Raw genomic sequence first — 17,690 nt, forward strand, 5'->3', positions numbered from 1 at the left:
TACCCCCTCTGAGCACCTCTTCCTGCACCCTTTCCTGGTCAGTAGGTCCCCAGTGCACCACTGGTCACCTCCGGGGAGCTCCTGGCATCCATCTTTGCATGCATACAGACTGCCCAGCCTCTGCTTCACCCCTGAAGAGGAAAACCTGAGGTTCATTACTCTTGCCCTTTGAACACAATGACCTCTTCTCTGGAGGGCCTGGAGCCTGGAAGTGCAGAATAATACCCAGGCTCAGGCTCAAGCCCAGGGCAGTGAGAACCCCTGAGCAAGAGTGCTTTGGGACCAGGATGCATCAGGAGGTCCCCAGGGACAGCAGAGGTCAGAGGACCTGGACCATAGCTTGATCACATGCTCAGAACGCACAGTCCTCCCTCCTGTCCCATTTCACTCTTTCATCTCAGAAGGAAGGCAACAGAAGCTTCAGAGCCCCAGGGGGACACACACTGAACTGGATATTACAGGAAAAAAGTGCCACAGAAATAGAAGTGCTGCAATGAGAATTAGAAACCAAAGTGTCTGCCCTAAATACATTAGCCAACATTTATTTACACTGAACAATGCACTTTTCACATACCTTATCTCATTGGATACAGTAACACTAAGAAGATTGTATTGAAACCCTCCTTTTTAAGATGGTGAAACTGAGGCTCAGATAAGTTGTCTTTCCTAAAGATCACACAGCTGACAGAATCGGAATTCACACCCAGGTTGTCGCTTCAGATTTCATGAAATAACAAGGATTTACATGTTTGTTGAAGGAATGAAGTAACTAACAGATTAGTACAAGTTAATGATAATCTCTCACTCACACAGTGTTATAAGATTCATAAAGACAGTCCCCAACATTTTCTCATTCCATCCTCCCAACAGCCCTATGAGATTCTGGACCCTCTGATTTGCCGGTAGGAAATCTGAGACTTAGATGACCAATTTCTCCACGCCAAGCAGTAGTAAGTGGCAAAGACAAAAACCATAGGTCGCTGCTCTTTAGATTTCCCCTTATACACCCAGCAATCGTAATAATCACTGGATCTCCAGCACTTAACATGCCAGAACACATAGGGGACGCTGGATAAATATTTGTTCAATAAATGAAAGAATGAATGAGAGAGTGAAGAGAATCAATATCAGGTTATGAATGGGCAAGAGATTTAAAAGCTGACGCAGTCTACAAGTAGGAGATTGTTAAAACAATGATCTCCGCCACGCTGTCCCCTCCCGCCCGGGAGGTGGAATTCCTCCTCCCAACTTGGCGAATTCCAGCGCGGGAGGGACCCAGGTGCCGGAGACCCTCGCACCTGCGCCTCTCCCCACGTCCCCGCAGGCTCCGGGGCTGAAGCAGCGATCAGAGGGGTGGGGACCCGGGAGGCCGCCAGTGGGAGGGTCGTGGGAGGAGCCCCGGGAGAACGGGGTCGGGGGGGCGGGGGACAGGAGGGGGATGACGGCTGCGAGAACCCCGGCGGGGCGGGGCGGGCCGGCACGTCCCGGTCGGGCTGCGGCGGAGCGAGCGGGGCCAGCTCTGCAGAAGGCGGCGGCTGGCTGGCCGGGACGGTCACATCCCGCTGCAGGGGCCGGCGGAGCAGCCGCACTGCCTCCCGCACCGGGACTCAGGCCAGCGGCCAGGCCGCGCCGGCACCGCCCCCTGCTCGGGGACAGACTACGCGGCCCGTCCCAGCTCTGGGGGCCTCCGCAGCCCCGCGGCCGGCTCCCGCTACGCCTCCGCTCGCCCTCTGCCCGCCGCTCGGTCCCGCGCTGCCCGCCGCGCCGGGCCCGCGCCGGGATGGGGTAGGGGCAGCGCCACGGAGTCGGGCGATGGGCCGCCCTCTGGGCACCGAGCAGCCCCCCGAGGCCTGACCGACCGCGAGGACCGGCGGAGGTGGGTATGGGCAGGGCAGAGCCGCGCATTGAGGGGTGCTCGGGTGATGCGGGGGCGGAGAAGACGCTGGGAGAAGGGGGGGCTCCGGGGCTGCTGTGGGCGGTGGGGAGCCCGGGAGAGCGGCTGCCACCGTGCGTTCTGGGCAGCCCTTGACCCCCACCCCCAACTCCTGCCACCTCCAGGAGCCCCGCCTGGATGTCAAGCGGAAGTCCCAGTGCCTCCCAGCGAACTCGGTGGGGACCATGGCTTCGCTGATGCCCCTCTCCCCATATTTAAGCCCCACGGTCCTTCTGCTGGTCAGTTGTGACCTGGGCTTTGTGCGAGCAGGTGAGTAAAGAGGGAGTGGGGTTAACCAGAGCTAGTCTGTGGATGGTACCTGTTAACCTGTTAAGTCACTGGCACCCACAGACCGGCCTCCCTCTCCTGTGAATGTGACAGTCACTCACCTCAGAGCCAACTCGGCCACTGTGTCCTGGGACGTCCCAGAAGGCAACATCGTCATTGGCTACTCCATTTCCCAGCAAGTATGAATCACCCTCTGGTCCCTCAACCTGTGTCCTTGGATCTCTGAACATTCCTTGGGTTACCCCCACCCCGGACCTCAGCTCCCCTCCCAGTGGTGGGGGAATCTGGGAGCTGGTGTTCCCTAGCTCAGGCTGTGTTCTTCACCCTACTCCGTGGAGTGCTTGGATGTTCAAGAGTCCTGGGACTGGTGTGAGGCTGCCTTCCTGTCCCATCATCTCCTTGCAGAGACAGAATGGCCCTGGACAGCGTGTGATCCGGGAGGTGAACACCACCACTCGGGCCTGTGCCCTGTGGGGCCTGGCTGAAGACAGCGACTACACAGTGCAGGTCAGGAGCATCGGCCTTCGGGGAGAGAGCCCCCCAGGGCCTCGGGTGCACTTCCGAACTCTCAAGGGTTCTGACCGGCTACCCTCAAACAGCTCGAGTCCAGGTGAGGGTCTCAGCTATTCTCCACTCCCTAAAATTTCAGATTCTCTGGACTTTTACCTGGCCTTTAGCCTCTTGTTTATTTCCCCCAAACCAGCCACAGTCTAGCTTAGATGAATAAAAAGATGATCTAATTCATCATACTGCCAAGAAATGAAGAGGAAAGGTTGGCAGGGGACTGGGTATAGATAGGCTGATAATGAATTGTTTGGGGGAAGGGCTTTTAGGCTTCCTTTTACTTTCCTCAGTTCACATCCTCCCCCATGGCCTGTGTGAGTACTCGCCTGCAACCCTCCTGCTGTTTGGCCTACCTGTCCACCAACAGCTTCCTAGAGCGGAGCTATGGGGGGCAACCTGGTGATGGGTCTACCCTGCCACTAGTGCCCAGAATCATAGAAGAACTCTGTAGCTGCTCCCCCATAGCCTGGAGTCATCTCCTCCTTCTTAGGTGACATCACAGTGGAGGGTCTGGATGGAGAGCGACCGCTGCAGACGGGGGAAGTGGTCATCATTGTGGTGGTGTTGCTCATGTGGGCTGGTGAGTAAGCGGCTGGACAGGGGACAAGGATTGAGGGGTGGGGGGCTCAGTGAAGGCGGGAGGCGGTAAGGGTTGTCGGGAGGGAAGACAGGGAGAGAGATGGAGCAGGGAGATGCTTACTTGAGGGGGGCGAGCAAAAGTTGGAGGAGAGGAAGATTGAGAGGGTGGTGCTTGCACATGGGCACCAGTAGTTCAAGGATTTTCTAGAAACTGTGTGAGTATCTCACTGGCCTTTAGGGCTGTGAGTGGGGAGGTCAAGATCACGGCTCAGACTGTACTGTTGTGTTTCAGCTGTAATTGGGCTATTCTGCCGTCAGTATGATATCATCAAGGACAATGACTCCAACAACAACCCCAAGGAGAAGGGGAAGGGACCGGAACAGAGTCCTCAGGGAAGGCCAGTGGGGACAAGACAGGTGATGTGGGGTCTAAGAGGGAGGGAAAGGTGATTTTGCTTTTGGGAGCAGCCATGGAAAGGGAGAAGGCCAAGAGGGGCAGGAAAAGAAGGACAGTGGATACTTGGGATGGAGGAGGCCACAATTAGAGACTCAAGCCATTTTCTTTTACAGAAAAAGTCACCATCCATCAACACCATCGATGTATGAGTGAAGGAACAGAACCAGAAAACAGATGCACAAGCAACCTGGGGATGGGGTGGGGATGGGGTCAGGGAGAGCCCCAGATGGTGATCTGCCCAAGACCGAAGGATCCCAGTTTCCTAGAGGGTAAAGACACTCCCACAACCTCAGGCCTGGTACCCATCCTCTTTCCACTGTGAGCAGGGCCAGAAGGTAGGTCTCTTAGGGTCTGCACTCCTGGACCTGGGGAATGGCTATCAGATGGGATATGTCCTTCCATCCCCCAGGTCCAGGGAAGAGTCACTTATTCAACTGTATCCCATTAGGTCCCAAACGGGGCCTCCATTTCACCTGCATCAGGACTCTCGGCATACCCAGCTGCCCCCACATCTTGCCTCTGGGTCTCAGAGAGGGGTGTTTCTTTGGGGACTCCCCCTCCTCCAGCCAATAAAAGTAATTGTCTGGGTCTGGAGGCAGATGCCGCACTGCACTACTCCAATGTCTTCCATGGAGCCTCAGGTGCTCCCCCTCTCACCTGGTAGCCCCTCCAGCTGCTGGTGATCTCACCCCTTGGACATTTTTCCAATAAAGGTTCTTGGACAAACTGGAGCTGACTGTATGGTATACTATATAGTATGCTGAAGACATTTCCCCACTGCCTCTCCCCTGACTACAAGGGCCTCTCACGCCACCACCAACTCCACAAAGAGCACTATGATTTTAAGGTGTTCGTTTTGACTTTCTAGCCTGGGATGGGTGGAGAGAGGCCAGAAATGGGTGTAGAAAGCTAGAGCTTTTGTTTTGTTCAGTGACGAGGGGGAGAAGGTAAAGAAGGGGAAAGAAGTTCTGTATCGGTGGAATCTAAGGTTATACCACATGAGAGGGCCAGTAACTTTTTATGTTCGCTGCCCACATTGACCCCCACGCTTTCCATTTATCCCTGATTCCTCCATCACCCCTGAATTAATTTCAGAAAAGCACTAAACAGTGTCTTGGGACAAACGAAAGAGCAGCTACACAAACAGATTCCTTGGTGCCATGCGCTCCCGTCCTGTGCATTCCTGACCTATTCTTCCCTGCCTCCACTTTCCCTCTTGTCTCTGTCTCTGCTCATTCTGTCATAGTCAATAATGATTGTAAAGTGTAAATGAGTTTATATTCACTCTCCACCACTATGTTCAGAGGAGGATTATGGAAATAAAACTGAGGGGTTGGAACCCCCATCAAAAGACTTCTACTTTGGGCTCTGCAGCTACTCGTTTCCTGCGAAAATAGGGACTGTCCTCTACTCTTTCCTAAATTCCAAGTGGGGATGGTGCCAGTGAGAGAAATAGCTGTTGACGTTTTCATCCACTGTAGGGGAAAGGCTTCAGAACCCAGAAATGGTGTACACAGCATATGCTACACTCTCTGGAAACTTACAGATCCTCTCAACTCTGGATCTTTCCAACTCACCTTCTCCGCATCTCAGTCTCTCTGATATATTACAAGAATTTAGGCCAATAATTCTGAAAGCGACCCCAATACAAAGAGAGATCAAGAAGTCAATAGCCTTTCTACTTAACCAAGCTCCAACCCCAGGTATCACAAGACTTAACCTATAAGGGGGGCAAGCTCCGGTTTACCCTCTACCTTGAACCATAAATGCCTCCTGATCTGGGCAGCAGTCTTTAATCTACTGCTCCCCAATTCTGAAGTAGGGTACCTTACCTCTCACTGGTCACTGGTTCCAAAACACTTATCTCTGAGACTCCGGACACGTCATTTCCCGGGATGGGGGTGGCACAAGGTGTAGAGGCATGGCGTGGAGATACGGAGCCAGGAGTTCAGAACGGATATAAAGGGTGTTTAAATGGACCAGCTCTGGGTTGAATCCCAGTTACATACAACCTTAACTGACTGTTAGTTTGGGTCAGTTACCCTGCTAATCCTGAGCCTCCTATTATGTAAAATGGACTAATAATATAATCGCCTTCAAAAAGTGGCTTTGAGATTAAATGAGATAATGCGTGTATAACACTTTGCACAGTACCTGGCAGATAACACGCTGAGTATTCACTGTTAGCTATTGTTATTAGCTTTGTGGTCCGGTGCAAGTCACGTAACGTATTGGGTTCAATTCCGGCAGCTGCAAAAGGTCTATGAAAACAACTGTCCTGCTTTCCATCAGGGTTGTGATGATTAAAAGAATGCACTCAGGTTCACTTACTCACATGAAGGTGCCAGAAAGACTACGTTTACTTAGGACCCTGGGTTTGCTGAGGGCTTGTGGGCGTGGCTTGAGTCTGGGCTTGAAGGCAACGACAGGATTGGTTGAGGAGAGGATTCAATTCCTCTCGGAGTCCCGCCCTCGATCTCACTGCGCCTGCGCACGTTCTCTTTGCTTCGCCGCGAACCTACGTGGTGACCTTGCGATGTGTGTGGCGCTCAGATCGCATCTGCGTCAGCTGCAGTCGCTGCGGCTGCGTGGCGGGTTGTCCAGGTAACCACGGGAGTTGTCCCTGACTGGTGGCATCTGCGAGACAGGTGTTCGTCATGCAGCTGAAGCACCTGAGGACCCTGCTGAGCCCTCAGGTGAGGAGTTGCGTGCCTCTTCCCACCCCCACTCGCCTTCACGTTCCAAGAAAAGTGAAGGAACTGAAATTTAGTGCTGTTGAGCGCCTACTGTGTGCGGAAGACTGAAGGCTCTAGCGATGATCCCGACTGTGAGCGGTCGGTAGTATTCTGTAGGCGAGACGGACCGCTGGCCTCGGTAGCTTTCGTTCCGCTTCCTTTGGCATCAGTTGTGTACGAGGCCCCGTGCTGGGCGCACATGTAAACAGCGAACATAGGTCTGCACCCAAGTAAACAGGCCCTTTAAGTGCAGGCCCCAAAGAGGGAGTGTAGGAGACATTACGTTCCTTCTGGTGATGAAGAGCTCAGACTCAGAAGAGGCTGGGCGCGGGGGGAGGAAGCCTAAACCATGCTGAAGAAAGGCTGGGTTTGGGAGCTAGGAGACCAGAATTTAAGTCCTCGGGCCAGCTGTACTTTTCATAAATGACCGAGTACCGCTGACTTTAGCCCCGGCCACAGTCTCTCTGAGCACTCACCCAACTACTTCATTTGGAAAATGGAAAGAGCAATAATAGCAACCTTAGGAGATCTGGAGGAAGGGTTGAAGTCATGTACACAAAGTCCACTGTAAACTAAAAAGCAGTGTAAAAACTGATGGACAAGAGAGGAAAACATTCAGAATGCAAAGGACAAATGATGCAAAGCTACCAATAATCCCTGTCACGCTGTATGTTTAATAAGTAGCAAGGCAGCATAAATTAAGAAGTTAGGATTGTGGTTTATGGAGCCCAGCATACACAGATTTAAATCGTGCTTACAACACAATCTGTGTATGTAAGCTTGAGCAAATTACTGAACCTTTCTGAACTTCGGGTTCCCCATTTGTAAAATATGCAGAATAATGGCATCTATCTGAGTGTTATGAGCTAAAATGAGATAACACAAACAGGGCACCTATCAAAATGCAAGATCTTGTTGAAGGTTAGCTATTATTATTCTGTTCCCTACCTCATTTAATCCTCATGACAGAGCTGTGAGGAATCAGAAAGGCTTCACAGAGGATGTGGCATTAGGAAAATAGGAGGAAACTGGGATGGAAGAGAGAGGTGCTCATGGCTCAGTAAACTGCCCCTGAAACTGTAATTTAAAAATTCCTTTACTCTAGTGGAGTAATTGGAAATGAAAACCTCCTTCTGTCTTTCGAAATAAGATGTCATGATGCAGGGAAGGGCAGAGGCCCAGGATTGGACAAAATGATGAAGGAAGATGATGAGCAATGGTTGCTGACCCTAATTTAATCAAGAGTTGGAGTGCGGTAAAGGTGGCGGTGTGGCTCTTTTCTGACTCTGGTTTGAGGATTTTGATGAAAATCGGCCCTATTTTTTTTTTTTTTTAATGTTTTACCTCTGACTTTGGAAGTAGGTAGGTTAGGAGTGAAAACTACCAAAGTTTTAAACCAGAGTTCTAGAACCCAAGTAATTAATCCCACAGTTGGAGCAGAAGCCAAATTTTCTCTTTCATGGAGGGAAGTTCTTAGTGCAGAACCATTGAGGACCAGTGCTGGTGGTGGACAGACGTGGCAAGAATAAGTCACTGGGAGACAATCACTTCTAACTTGGGCTCCTGTTAAGTTTTGGCAATGGGGGGGGGGTAAGGAATGCAAAAAACTAACCAGGTGGCATTGTTCATCCCAGCTCTCAACTCTGACTATCTTACTCCCCATTCTGTAACTTCCGCTACATCTCCTTTTCCTACCAGATAAGCCCTTGGCCAAGCTTCGAAGACCTTTCCTGTCTCGCTCTTTTTCTTGCCTTATCTCCTCTATTCTATTTGCAAGATAGTTTCAGCTAAACTAAAGTACTGTTTCTTGACCAGACTTACCTTTAGTCATAAGCTCTCCATTTGTGGATCCATTCCTCAAAACTTAAAGTCGATCATTAAAACATAAAATTATCTCAGACTTCTCCAAACTATTATTGTGCTTTGTACATGCTGCTTTTGGGGGGTTTTCCTGTTTTTGCTCCATCTTGTTAGCCTGGGGCAGGTGCTCTTTGTCTTCTTTCAGCCCCTGGCCAACCGCCCGTCTCATATATATATATATGACTAAAGGCCAAAACTTATTAAGTCGATTGAATTTATTTCTGTAGCAGACTTGGGATGTGAGGAAGCAAGGCCATTGCAGTGCAAATTGGTACAACTGTTGTAGCATGTCACCTCTCAGTGTGTTTGCATTATGGGTTTCTAGAAACACCTTGTTCTCCTGGTCCAGGGTTTTGTAGCCTTGGAGACCAGGATGCATCACAGGCGTCTCTTCGTTTTAAGTGCTATGCTGAGGAAAACTGACTGAAGTCACGCTAGAACTGAAGGAACTAGAAATGCTTCTGCCATTTTAAATGAGCACCAGGCGTTATTTTTGCCCCACTGCCTCTGCAGGATGGAGCTGCAAAGGTGACCTGCATGGCCTGGTCCCAGAACAATGCCAAATTTGCTGTCTGCACAGTGGACCGAGTGGTGCTGCTGTATGATGAACATGGAGAGCGGAGAGACAAATTCTCCACCAAACCAGCTGACATGAAGGTGAAGAGAGGACTCTCTGTGTACCTAAACCTGTCACTGGGGCCTTATGAACCTGGAATTCTTCCTAACCGACTCTCCAGCCATAAGCCTAGAAAGTGGCCTGCCCCTTCTTTTCTCAGGATAAGTCCCTCAAGCCCATTACAGTCACACATGCCCCTTTTTTCTCTTCTCTTCCATGTGTACTCATTACTTCTTTTCCTTTTCTTTCTTCTTTTTTTTTTTTTTAACTTAGTATGGCAGGAAGAGCTATATGGTGAAGGGCATGGCTTTTTCTCCTGATTCCACTAAAATTGCCATAGGACAGACCGACAACATCATCTATGTTTACAAGATTGGAGAAGATTGGTGAGGATAGAGACTGGGGTGTGGGTGACCTGGAAAAGAAGGGGAAGGCGGGCAGAAATGCCTTACCAGGGAGGGGGAGTAGAGAAGGTGATGCTCCAGGCTGGGACATGGAAGGCAAAGGCCTTCCGGAGTCTGTTGTTGCTCTCCTGCCTTTGCCTGCCGCACGTGTTCTGAGAGCCCATCCCTGGAGGAATCAGCCTGAGGTCAACATGAGGCCCTGTGAGATCCCGGGAGCCCTGGGTGATACAGCATCTTTGTTACTGTTCCAAAGCTGTTCAGGCCCCTCTTAGGCGTCCTTTCACGGCTCCTGTGGAATGGTAGGGAACACTGCGGAGCCAGGGAAGGTATCTGCTCTTTCTTCCCTCCCCCCAGCATCATATGTGGCAATTTATTTTTTATGAAAGTGTTTTTAATGTGCTTTCCCTCCTTTTGTTTGGCAGGAGTGACAAGAAAGTCATCTGTAACAAGTTCATCCAGACGGTAAAGTTCAGACCAATCTCGGGAGATTAGAATGCACAAACATGTATCAGTGTATCTACTTATAAATGTAACCAAGCGTTGCATTTTTTAACATCGAAACTGTCTTTGTGCTGCAAGGGTGAGCTGCCAGGCTGCCCATCGCCTTCTGCTTTCCTCCGTAGAGCCTAGTCATCTCCTCTCCTCTCCTCCCTTATAGGCAGCTGGGGTGGTGGCATGTGGCGGGGAGGTTCAGGTGCTAAGCTATGTAGATGGGGTTATCCTTTCCCTGATTTGCTTCCTACAGAGTGCTGTCACTTGTCTGCAGTGGCCAGCAGAGCACATCATTGTCTTCGGACTGGCTGAAGGGAAGGTAAAAGGAGGAAGAGAAACACAGAGAGGTTGTGGGTGGGGATAATGGTTCTGGAGAGAGAAATATGGTCAAACTTCTCCTTAAGGGTCAAGTTGTATGTTGGGGGAGAATAGGGAAAGACCAGTTTTTTTTTTTGTTTTTTTCTTTTTCTTTCCTTAGGGCCTGGGTGAGATTGAAAGCCTAACCAGATTTATGTCCATTTTCCCATTTTCAGGCTCGTTTAGCAAACACTAAATCTAATAAGTCATCTACCATCTATGGGACAGATTCTTACGTTGTATCACTGACAACAAAGTGAGTAAGGAAGAGCGGCACCCCAAGAGCTTGGAAATGCATGGACAAGCGTTGGGGATGTCGGGACTGGGAGACTGTGATACGGGAGCTGCGGAGGGCTGGTAGCAGGACCCCAGGTCGGGTAGTGTGGGTCAGCGACGGGGGATTTCCTGGTCAGAAACGATCATCTCTTCCTGTATTTCTTTCCTTTCCTCCTCTTCCCCTGTTTTAGTTGCTCTGGGAAAGGAATTCTCTCTGGTCACGCAGATGGCACCATCGTTAGGTATTTCTTTGATGATGAAGGCTCTGGAGAGTCACAGGTATGACTAAAGGAAGCTCTGGGATGGCGGTAAGGAAACCCAAGACCCCTCCCAGAGGAAGTGGCACAGTCAGATTGGGATGCCCAGGGGAGATGGCTACAGGAGCCAGACTTCCGAGAGAGGCATTTAGATACAGCCACAGAGAGAGTTTGTGTTCAGGAGGCCAGAGCTGAGTGTTTGTGGGAAAAGGGGGAGTCCAGTGGATTCTCAGAGTAAGGATGTTATTTTCACTTATATAAAAGGTATATTTATGTGTATAAATTCACAGAAAAAAAGTCATTTATTCTCGAGAGGGAAAGGGGAAAAGGTGGGGGATAAAAAGAATATTCCTATTTTACTGTATATAATTCTCTATTGATTGGATCACTTACATTAAGAATTACTTGTGTAGGTGCATATGTTATAAAAATAAATTGTGTTATATTAAAAAAAAAAAAGAATTACTTGTGTAGGGATACCTGGCTGGCTCAATCAGTAGAGCATGTGACTCTTGATCTCAGAGTCATGAGTTCAAATCTCACGTTAGAGGTAGAGATTACTTAAGTAATTAAAATTTGAAGAAAAATAAAGAATTACTGTACTTTTATAATAATTAAATTTATGTCTCCTAAAAAGAAAGGGTCATATGCTCCCTGAGGGCCCACCCAGGGTTGGTTAATGTGTAGGTCATCTCCCTTTGGAGGGCCTTCCGGGCGTTTATTAAAGACCTCCAGCATAGAAGTATTTTGAGGTTTCCTCTTGAGCACAAGGTCGGTAAGTGTGTGTGTATGTCACACGCATGTGTGTGAGGGTATGCAACAGAAAGTTTGTGAAGTCCTCCCGATTGGGATGGGTTAGGGTGGGAAAATGTGGGGAGGAGGGTTTATGCCAGGCAGGTGGTCAGAGTGCCGGAGGGCCAGAGTGAGTGAAACCCCCTACTTTTGTCTCAGGGGAAGTTGGTTACCCACCCGTGCCCGCCGTACGCCTTGGCTTGGGCAACCAACAGCATCGTGGCGGCAGGCTGTGACCGCAGGATTGTGGCCTATGGAAAGGAAGGCCACGTGCTACAGACGTTTGATTACAGCCGGGACCCTCGGGAGCGGGAGTTCACCACCGCTGCAGCAAGTCCTGGGGGCCAGTCTGTCGTGCTGGGAAGTTATGACAGGTGAGTCCCCTTTCCACGTGCACTTGTGCGCACATTCCCTGTGTGCGCTCTGCTTCAGCCCAGTTGTTCTCAACCAGAGTGGGAGACCCGGTGAGAATCAAGAGTATGTTGAAAGAGATCCTCAGGTTTTAATTCCTGCACTTCCCTCTTCCTGCTCCCACCATCCGTTGGCACTCTGGAAGTTCCAGAATGCGCCAGCGTCTTGTTGTGTCTCCGTGCCTCTCCCTGGGACTCCACGGTAGAATTCATCTCCACTTTCTTTGTGTTACCATTGCCCCTTTTCAGACCACTGACTTAGTGTTTGTCACGCTATGTTACACTTTGGTGTTTGTAGCTATCTGGCTAGATTGAAACACCCTTGAGAAGAGGAGTCTATTCAAAACTTTTTTTTAATCTCCAGTGCCTACATTAGCATCTAGTACATAATACATGCTTAAATGTTTGGTGAATGAATGAGTGAATGAATGATGGAACAGTAAATAAACACCCTGGGTCTGGGTCCCCAGCTTTGTCGGTCTTGCCTTTCTGTCCCCTTCACTCTCATGTGTCTCTCTCTACTCCCATCACTCTCACCCCACTTTACTTTTGACTTGATTTTCCCAACTTCCTTCTGTTGAACCTTTTTGCTTTCTCCTGTGAGACTCCCCAGCCTGCGTGTCCTCTAACTTCTTTATTTCTGTGATACAGCAAGACTCATTTCCTTCAGTTACCCACCCATTTCCACTCCTTCGCTCAGGCTCCCTCTGTTCTAAAAGCCACCTACTTCATTTCAGACTTCGGGTGCTCAACTGGAGCCCTCGAAGAAGCATCTGGGAAGAGGCAAAGCCCAAGGAGATTGCCAACTTATACACCGTCACTGCCTTGGCCTGGAAACGGGATGGCTCACGACTCTGTGCGGTGTGTTTACTAGTAATCCCTTTCTGCATGGGGGACTTTCTCCAAACTAGGAAAAGTCTTGCCTTTACCTAAAGCACTCTCTCCTGAAGCTAGAGAATCTCCTCTTCCATTTTTGACTCCAACCTAAAAATACAACGTTAAAGGCAGGAAAGAGAAATTCACACTTTATTAGAAGCCAAAAGAGACAGAGTTCTGTAGGCAGGGCTGAGTCCTCCCTTAAATCCCAACACTGTATGGTGCCCTTGAGCCCTGGGACTGCCCCCTCTTTCCATCTGGCTCTTCCAAAAACAGCCAGCCCTTTTACGGCCAACTCTTCTCTAGATTCTAGAACCTAGGTTTTGAGGGTGTCTGTAGGTACCCTCCCCATGCCTGGTACCTTTCATGCTGTCACGATTCCTCCTAGGGTACACTCTGTGGTGGCGTGGAACAGTTTGACTGCTGCCTCCGGAGGAGCATTTATAAGAACAAGTTTGAGTTGACGTACGTGGGACCTAGCCAGGTAAGCAGCTGGTGGCCTGCCTCACCGCAGTCTTGCCAGCGCTCACTCGTCCTTGGGATGCTTCCCTGCCTTCCGGACACAGGCACGGTGTCAACGTTAACCCCTGGCAGAGCTGTTCTGGAGAAAGCACTGTGGCGGGGCAGCGGTTGGCCACCGTCTGCCGTAGCTCTTCCAGCTTATTGTGAGAATATATGTGAACACAGACCTAAGAGCTTAAGGGGCACAGAGATTGCCACTTAACCTCTTCCTGGTTTAAAACTTTACTGCCTGTACGCGGTCAGCTGGGGAATTTGATCAATAAGATTACACGGGTACCTCGTATTGTTTTAGGGCCTCTGAAGGCACCTTGTGAGCTAATTTCTTAGTCCCTGAGCTCACTTTTCTCTCTCTCTGGACTCTTTTCCTTTCATTTACTGTTCCTTTATTCCTTCATTCTTTCATTTTCTCTCTATTCTGTGTGTGTGAGCACTGTGAGGTATTGAGAATACAAAGATAATTATTTGTTGTACATTGGCCCTTAATTTAGAAGAAGATCATTCTAGCAAGGGAAACAGACATACAAAACAGCAGTATAGTACACCATGGTTGAAGTCATCATAGAGTTTTTACAAAGAAGTACAGGAATGTAAAGAGAATGATTGGTTTTACCCCGTGGAACTTTCCAGGTCATAGTTATTACAAACATTGAAAGAAATAATGTGTGAAAGCATTTCATGAATAGTGAACGTGAATGTGTCATTCCTACCAACAATTTCCTAGGCCAGATGAGGAAATACGATATTAGCTCTGTGTGGCACTGTGGAGGTGGGCAAGGGGCACAGCATGTTTGGGTTGGGAGAAGCTGGGGGGCTGAGACCTGTTTCTTACCAAGGTGATTGTGAAGAACCTATCATCAGGGACCCGAGTGGTACTCAAGTCCCACTACGGCTATGAGGTGGAAGAGGTGAAAATCCTGGGAAAGGAGCGTTACCTGGTGGCCCACACATCAGACACCCTGCTGCTCGGGGACCTGAACACTAATCGCCTTAGTGAGGTAGGAACCCGAAATGGAAGGGCGGGGAATGGAGCTTCTGGAGCTGCTCCTTCAGGGGAGCCAGGGGAGCCAGGGTCCCCAGGGGAAGATCTTGAGGGAAGCTCCAATATTCTGGTGTTGGGGGACTGGTGATAGGGGAGTGAGACCCAGGAGGTCTAAGAATCCTGGAATGTGCATCTCACTGTTGGACTGTTTGTCTACTCTCTCTCAGAAACTTGGGGCCGGGGCAAAATATGACACAACACCTCTTTTGTGCAACGTCAAAGTCTTCCTAAACTCGGTCTCTCTGTCTCCTACCCTGTCTTTCTCTCCGCATTGTCTTGGATACTTACCCATATTGTTCTTATGTCTTCTCCCTCCTTGACAGGTAGCTTGGCAGGGATCTGGTGGCAATGAGAAGTATTTCTTTGAAAATGAAAATGTGAGTAGAACTTGATGAACCATCACCATCTCAATAAACCTTTTAGCTCCTTTGTCAGAAGGATGCCAGGGGGCAAGGGGTTGAGGAGACAGCAGGTGGGGGGTGGGGGGTGAAATAGGCAGAGGAACAGAATAAAGAGAAAAGTGGGAGTCACTCTGAACTGACAGTACACCTCCCTCTCCTGTTGATCCCTTTCTTCATGCAAACTTCCCACCAGGTAACAGTTCCATTCATCCCCAGGTGTGCATGATCTTCAATGCTGGAGAACTGACCCTGGTGGAGTATGGGAGTAATGATACCCTGGGTTCTGTGCGTACCGAATTCATGAACCCCCACCTCATCAGGTAACCCCACAAGGTTCTCTAAATTTTCAAAACCCCGAAGAATTCCTTTTTAATGTCTAACTCATACATCCTCAGGTTAATCTAAAAACTTCATCCCGTATGGTACTTCAGGGCCCTTGATAAACATCCCAGAGGCTTAAGCCCATGTTGCCTTACCTCACCTTTCGTGTTTCAGTGTCCGTATTAATGAGAGGCGTCAGCGAGGAATGGAAGAAAATAAGAAGTTGGCTTATCTCGTTGATATTAAGACCATTGCTATAGGTGAGTAAGACTCTCATAGTTTTAATAACAGAATAGGTGTTTATATACACTTCGATTCCACAGGATTGTGTGCAGTGGCAAAGACAGGAGTCTGAGAGGTAAATGTGTGACCCCACTCATAACACAGGGTATGTGAAATGTTCCAGTGCACGTGTGTGTCTGTATGCAGATACGTGCATACAGACACACTGCTCCACATAGAGGCCTGCCCATGTAATTATTCATGTTCTCTAGGCATGTATCTTAGGGCTGGACATTGTGAATTGTAGACAGGAACCATTAGCAAATCTATGAATCTTCCTTTTTAGACTTCACAGGATAATAGACTATTAGAACCAGAAGGAGACTTGTTTCCTGTATACTTTGTCATTAGTAACTAGTGATGACAGACTATTTGGATTTCACAAACGTTCACATAAATTTTATTCCATATATTAATAATTCATTCTGCATTATAAAATGTTTTAAGCATAGGAAAATGTATCCTTAAAACATAGTATTCCCTAAGAAGTAGAGAAAATAGCGTATAGTGTAGTTAAGAACAAGAGTCTGGAGTCAAACCTCCCCACTTCTGTACCTAGTGCCTGTATGATAGTAGGTAAGTTTGTAACTTTTCTGTATCTCAATGGCTTCATGCACAAAATGGGGATATGGATAGTACCTTCCTCATACAAAAAGCAGTTAGACTAGTGTCAGGCACATAATAAGCAGTTAATAAATATTAGCTATATTTTTTTGTCTTTATTCTGAGAGACAGAGACAGAGAATGAGCGGGGGAGGGGCAGAGAGAGAGGGAGACACAGAATCCAAAGACAGGCTTCTGGCTCTGAGCTGTCAGCACAGAGCCCAACGCGGGGCTCAAACCCATGAACGTGAGATCATGACCTGAGCTGAAGTCGGACACTCAACTGACTGAGCCATTCAGGCACCCCTAAATACTAGCTCTTAATCTTATTATTGTGTACCCACACCCAGTCTGTCATGTCCTGACCTCTCATTGTATTTACTTTGGATCTTTTCTATCTTGTTTTATCGAGGGGCATTTAAGTTGTTGGTTTTTCTCTGTTTCCAGTGTTTCTGTTCTCTGAGAACAGAACTCTATACCTAGAGTGGAATTGCTGAGTCATAGAAGAGGTACATCTGCAATTTCACTAAATATTTTCAAATTGCTCTCCAAAGAGACTGTTCCAATGTAACGTTCCCACCAGCAGCTAGAGGTCCCAGTGCTCCACATCCTCGCCAATACTTGAAATTGCCTGACTTCATAATTTGGCTCAATATGTTTATGTGAAATAATATCTCATTGTATTAATTTTTTTCGGTTATTCATTTGTTTATTGGCTGTTTGGACTTTTCCTCCTGCATATTGCCAGTTCTTATCCCTTGCCTATGTTTAAATCAGGTTGCCATCTCCTCATTGACTTGAAGGAGTCCTGTGTATGTGTGTAGATAGCTTCGTCATCTGTATTGCAGATACTTTGTCTCAGCGTCTTCTAGTGTTCAGACTTCTTTAATTTTAGTGTAGTTCACGGAATCACTTTTTAAGAAGTAGTTTGTGATTTTTGAGGTCTTATTTAAAAAGTTTCTTATGAGGCCCCTGGGTCGCTCGGTCCATTAAGCATCCGACTTCAGCTCCAGTCATGATCTCACGGTTCATGAGTTTGAGCCCCGTATCAGGGTCTGGCTCAGAGCCTGGAGCCTGTCTTTGGATTCTGTATCTCCCTCTCTTTCTGACCCTCCCCTGCTCACGCTTTCTCTGTCTCTCAAAAATAAGTAAAAAAACAACAAAAATTAAAACAAAATAAAATAAAAAGTTTCTAATTTCCTCCTATATTTTAATAATTTAAAAATTTCCTTTTCACCTGGAATTAATTTTTATACATAATATGGGTGTGGACTGTATTTTACATTTTCCATGCTTAATCACTTATTGGAAGTTCATTCTGTACTCACTAATTTGTAATATCACTTCTCATAAATTGAGTTTCATTTCATGAATTTTATATTTCACATCAGATTTTTGATGTAATCGATTATTGTATCATGATGGCACCAAAGTTAAGAGTGGAATTTGCAAGCCGGTTTCTCTTACTACTTACAAGTCTATAATGGAAATAATAACGTAGTCCAGTGGCCTGTGAGCCTTGAGACTTTGGATAAAGTCACCCCGCACTGTACGGCTCATCTTCAATGTGTATAAGATGACCAGGGTTCTCATAATACTTGTTTGGTCCCTGACCCCTTTGAGTAT

At 48.2% G+C, this 17,690-nt stretch overlaps 2 protein-coding genes across 3 annotated transcripts in view; both read left to right on the top strand.

The window, feature by feature from the left end:
• Nucleotides 1–287: 287 nt before the first annotated feature.
• Nucleotides 288–4,552, top strand: FNDC4 (fibronectin type III domain containing 4). Its single transcript, XM_029938562.1, has 9 exons — nt 288–318; nt 1,325–1,725; nt 1,790–1,876; nt 2,059–2,203; nt 2,285–2,400; nt 2,627–2,831; nt 3,276–3,365; nt 3,657–3,781; nt 3,935–4,552. Exons 1-9 carry the CDS (start codon nt 288–290, stop codon nt 3,968–3,970), a joined length of 1,236 nt encoding a protein of 411 aa, XP_029794422.1. The 3' UTR covers nt 3,971–4,552.
• Nucleotides 4,553–6,344: 1,792 nt separating this feature from the next.
• IFT172 (intraflagellar transport 172) overlaps nt 6,345–17,690 on the top strand; it is a 32,815-nt gene continuing 21,469 nt past the window's right edge. For both annotated transcript variants that reach the window (XM_029938059.1, XM_029938060.1), the window contains exons 1-14: nt 6,345–6,517; nt 8,930–9,073; nt 9,306–9,418; nt 9,859–9,898; nt 10,182–10,247; nt 10,462–10,541; nt 10,753–10,840; nt 11,770–11,984; nt 12,758–12,881; nt 13,285–13,380; nt 14,252–14,413; nt 14,781–14,834; nt 15,075–15,178; nt 15,354–15,439. In XM_029938059.1, the coding sequence (XP_029793919.1) occupies nt 6,479–6,517; nt 8,930–9,073; nt 9,306–9,418; nt 9,859–9,898; nt 10,182–10,247; nt 10,462–10,541; nt 10,753–10,840; nt 11,770–11,984; nt 12,758–12,881; nt 13,285–13,380; nt 14,252–14,413; nt 14,781–14,834; nt 15,075–15,178; nt 15,354–15,439 (1,411 nt within the window). In that variant the 5' untranslated portion in view covers nt 6,345–6,478. The remainder of the gene's footprint in view (nt 6,518–8,929; nt 9,074–9,305; nt 9,419–9,858; nt 9,899–10,181; nt 10,248–10,461; nt 10,542–10,752; nt 10,841–11,769; nt 11,985–12,757; nt 12,882–13,284; nt 13,381–14,251; nt 14,414–14,780; nt 14,835–15,074; nt 15,179–15,353; nt 15,440–17,690) is intronic.

Source organism: Suricata suricatta, chromosome 4, assembly GCF_006229205.1.
Source record: "Suricata suricatta isolate VVHF042 chromosome 4, meerkat_22Aug2017_6uvM2_HiC, whole genome shotgun sequence".
Taxonomy (NCBI): Eukaryota; Metazoa; Chordata; class Mammalia; order Carnivora; family Herpestidae; genus Suricata; species Suricata suricatta.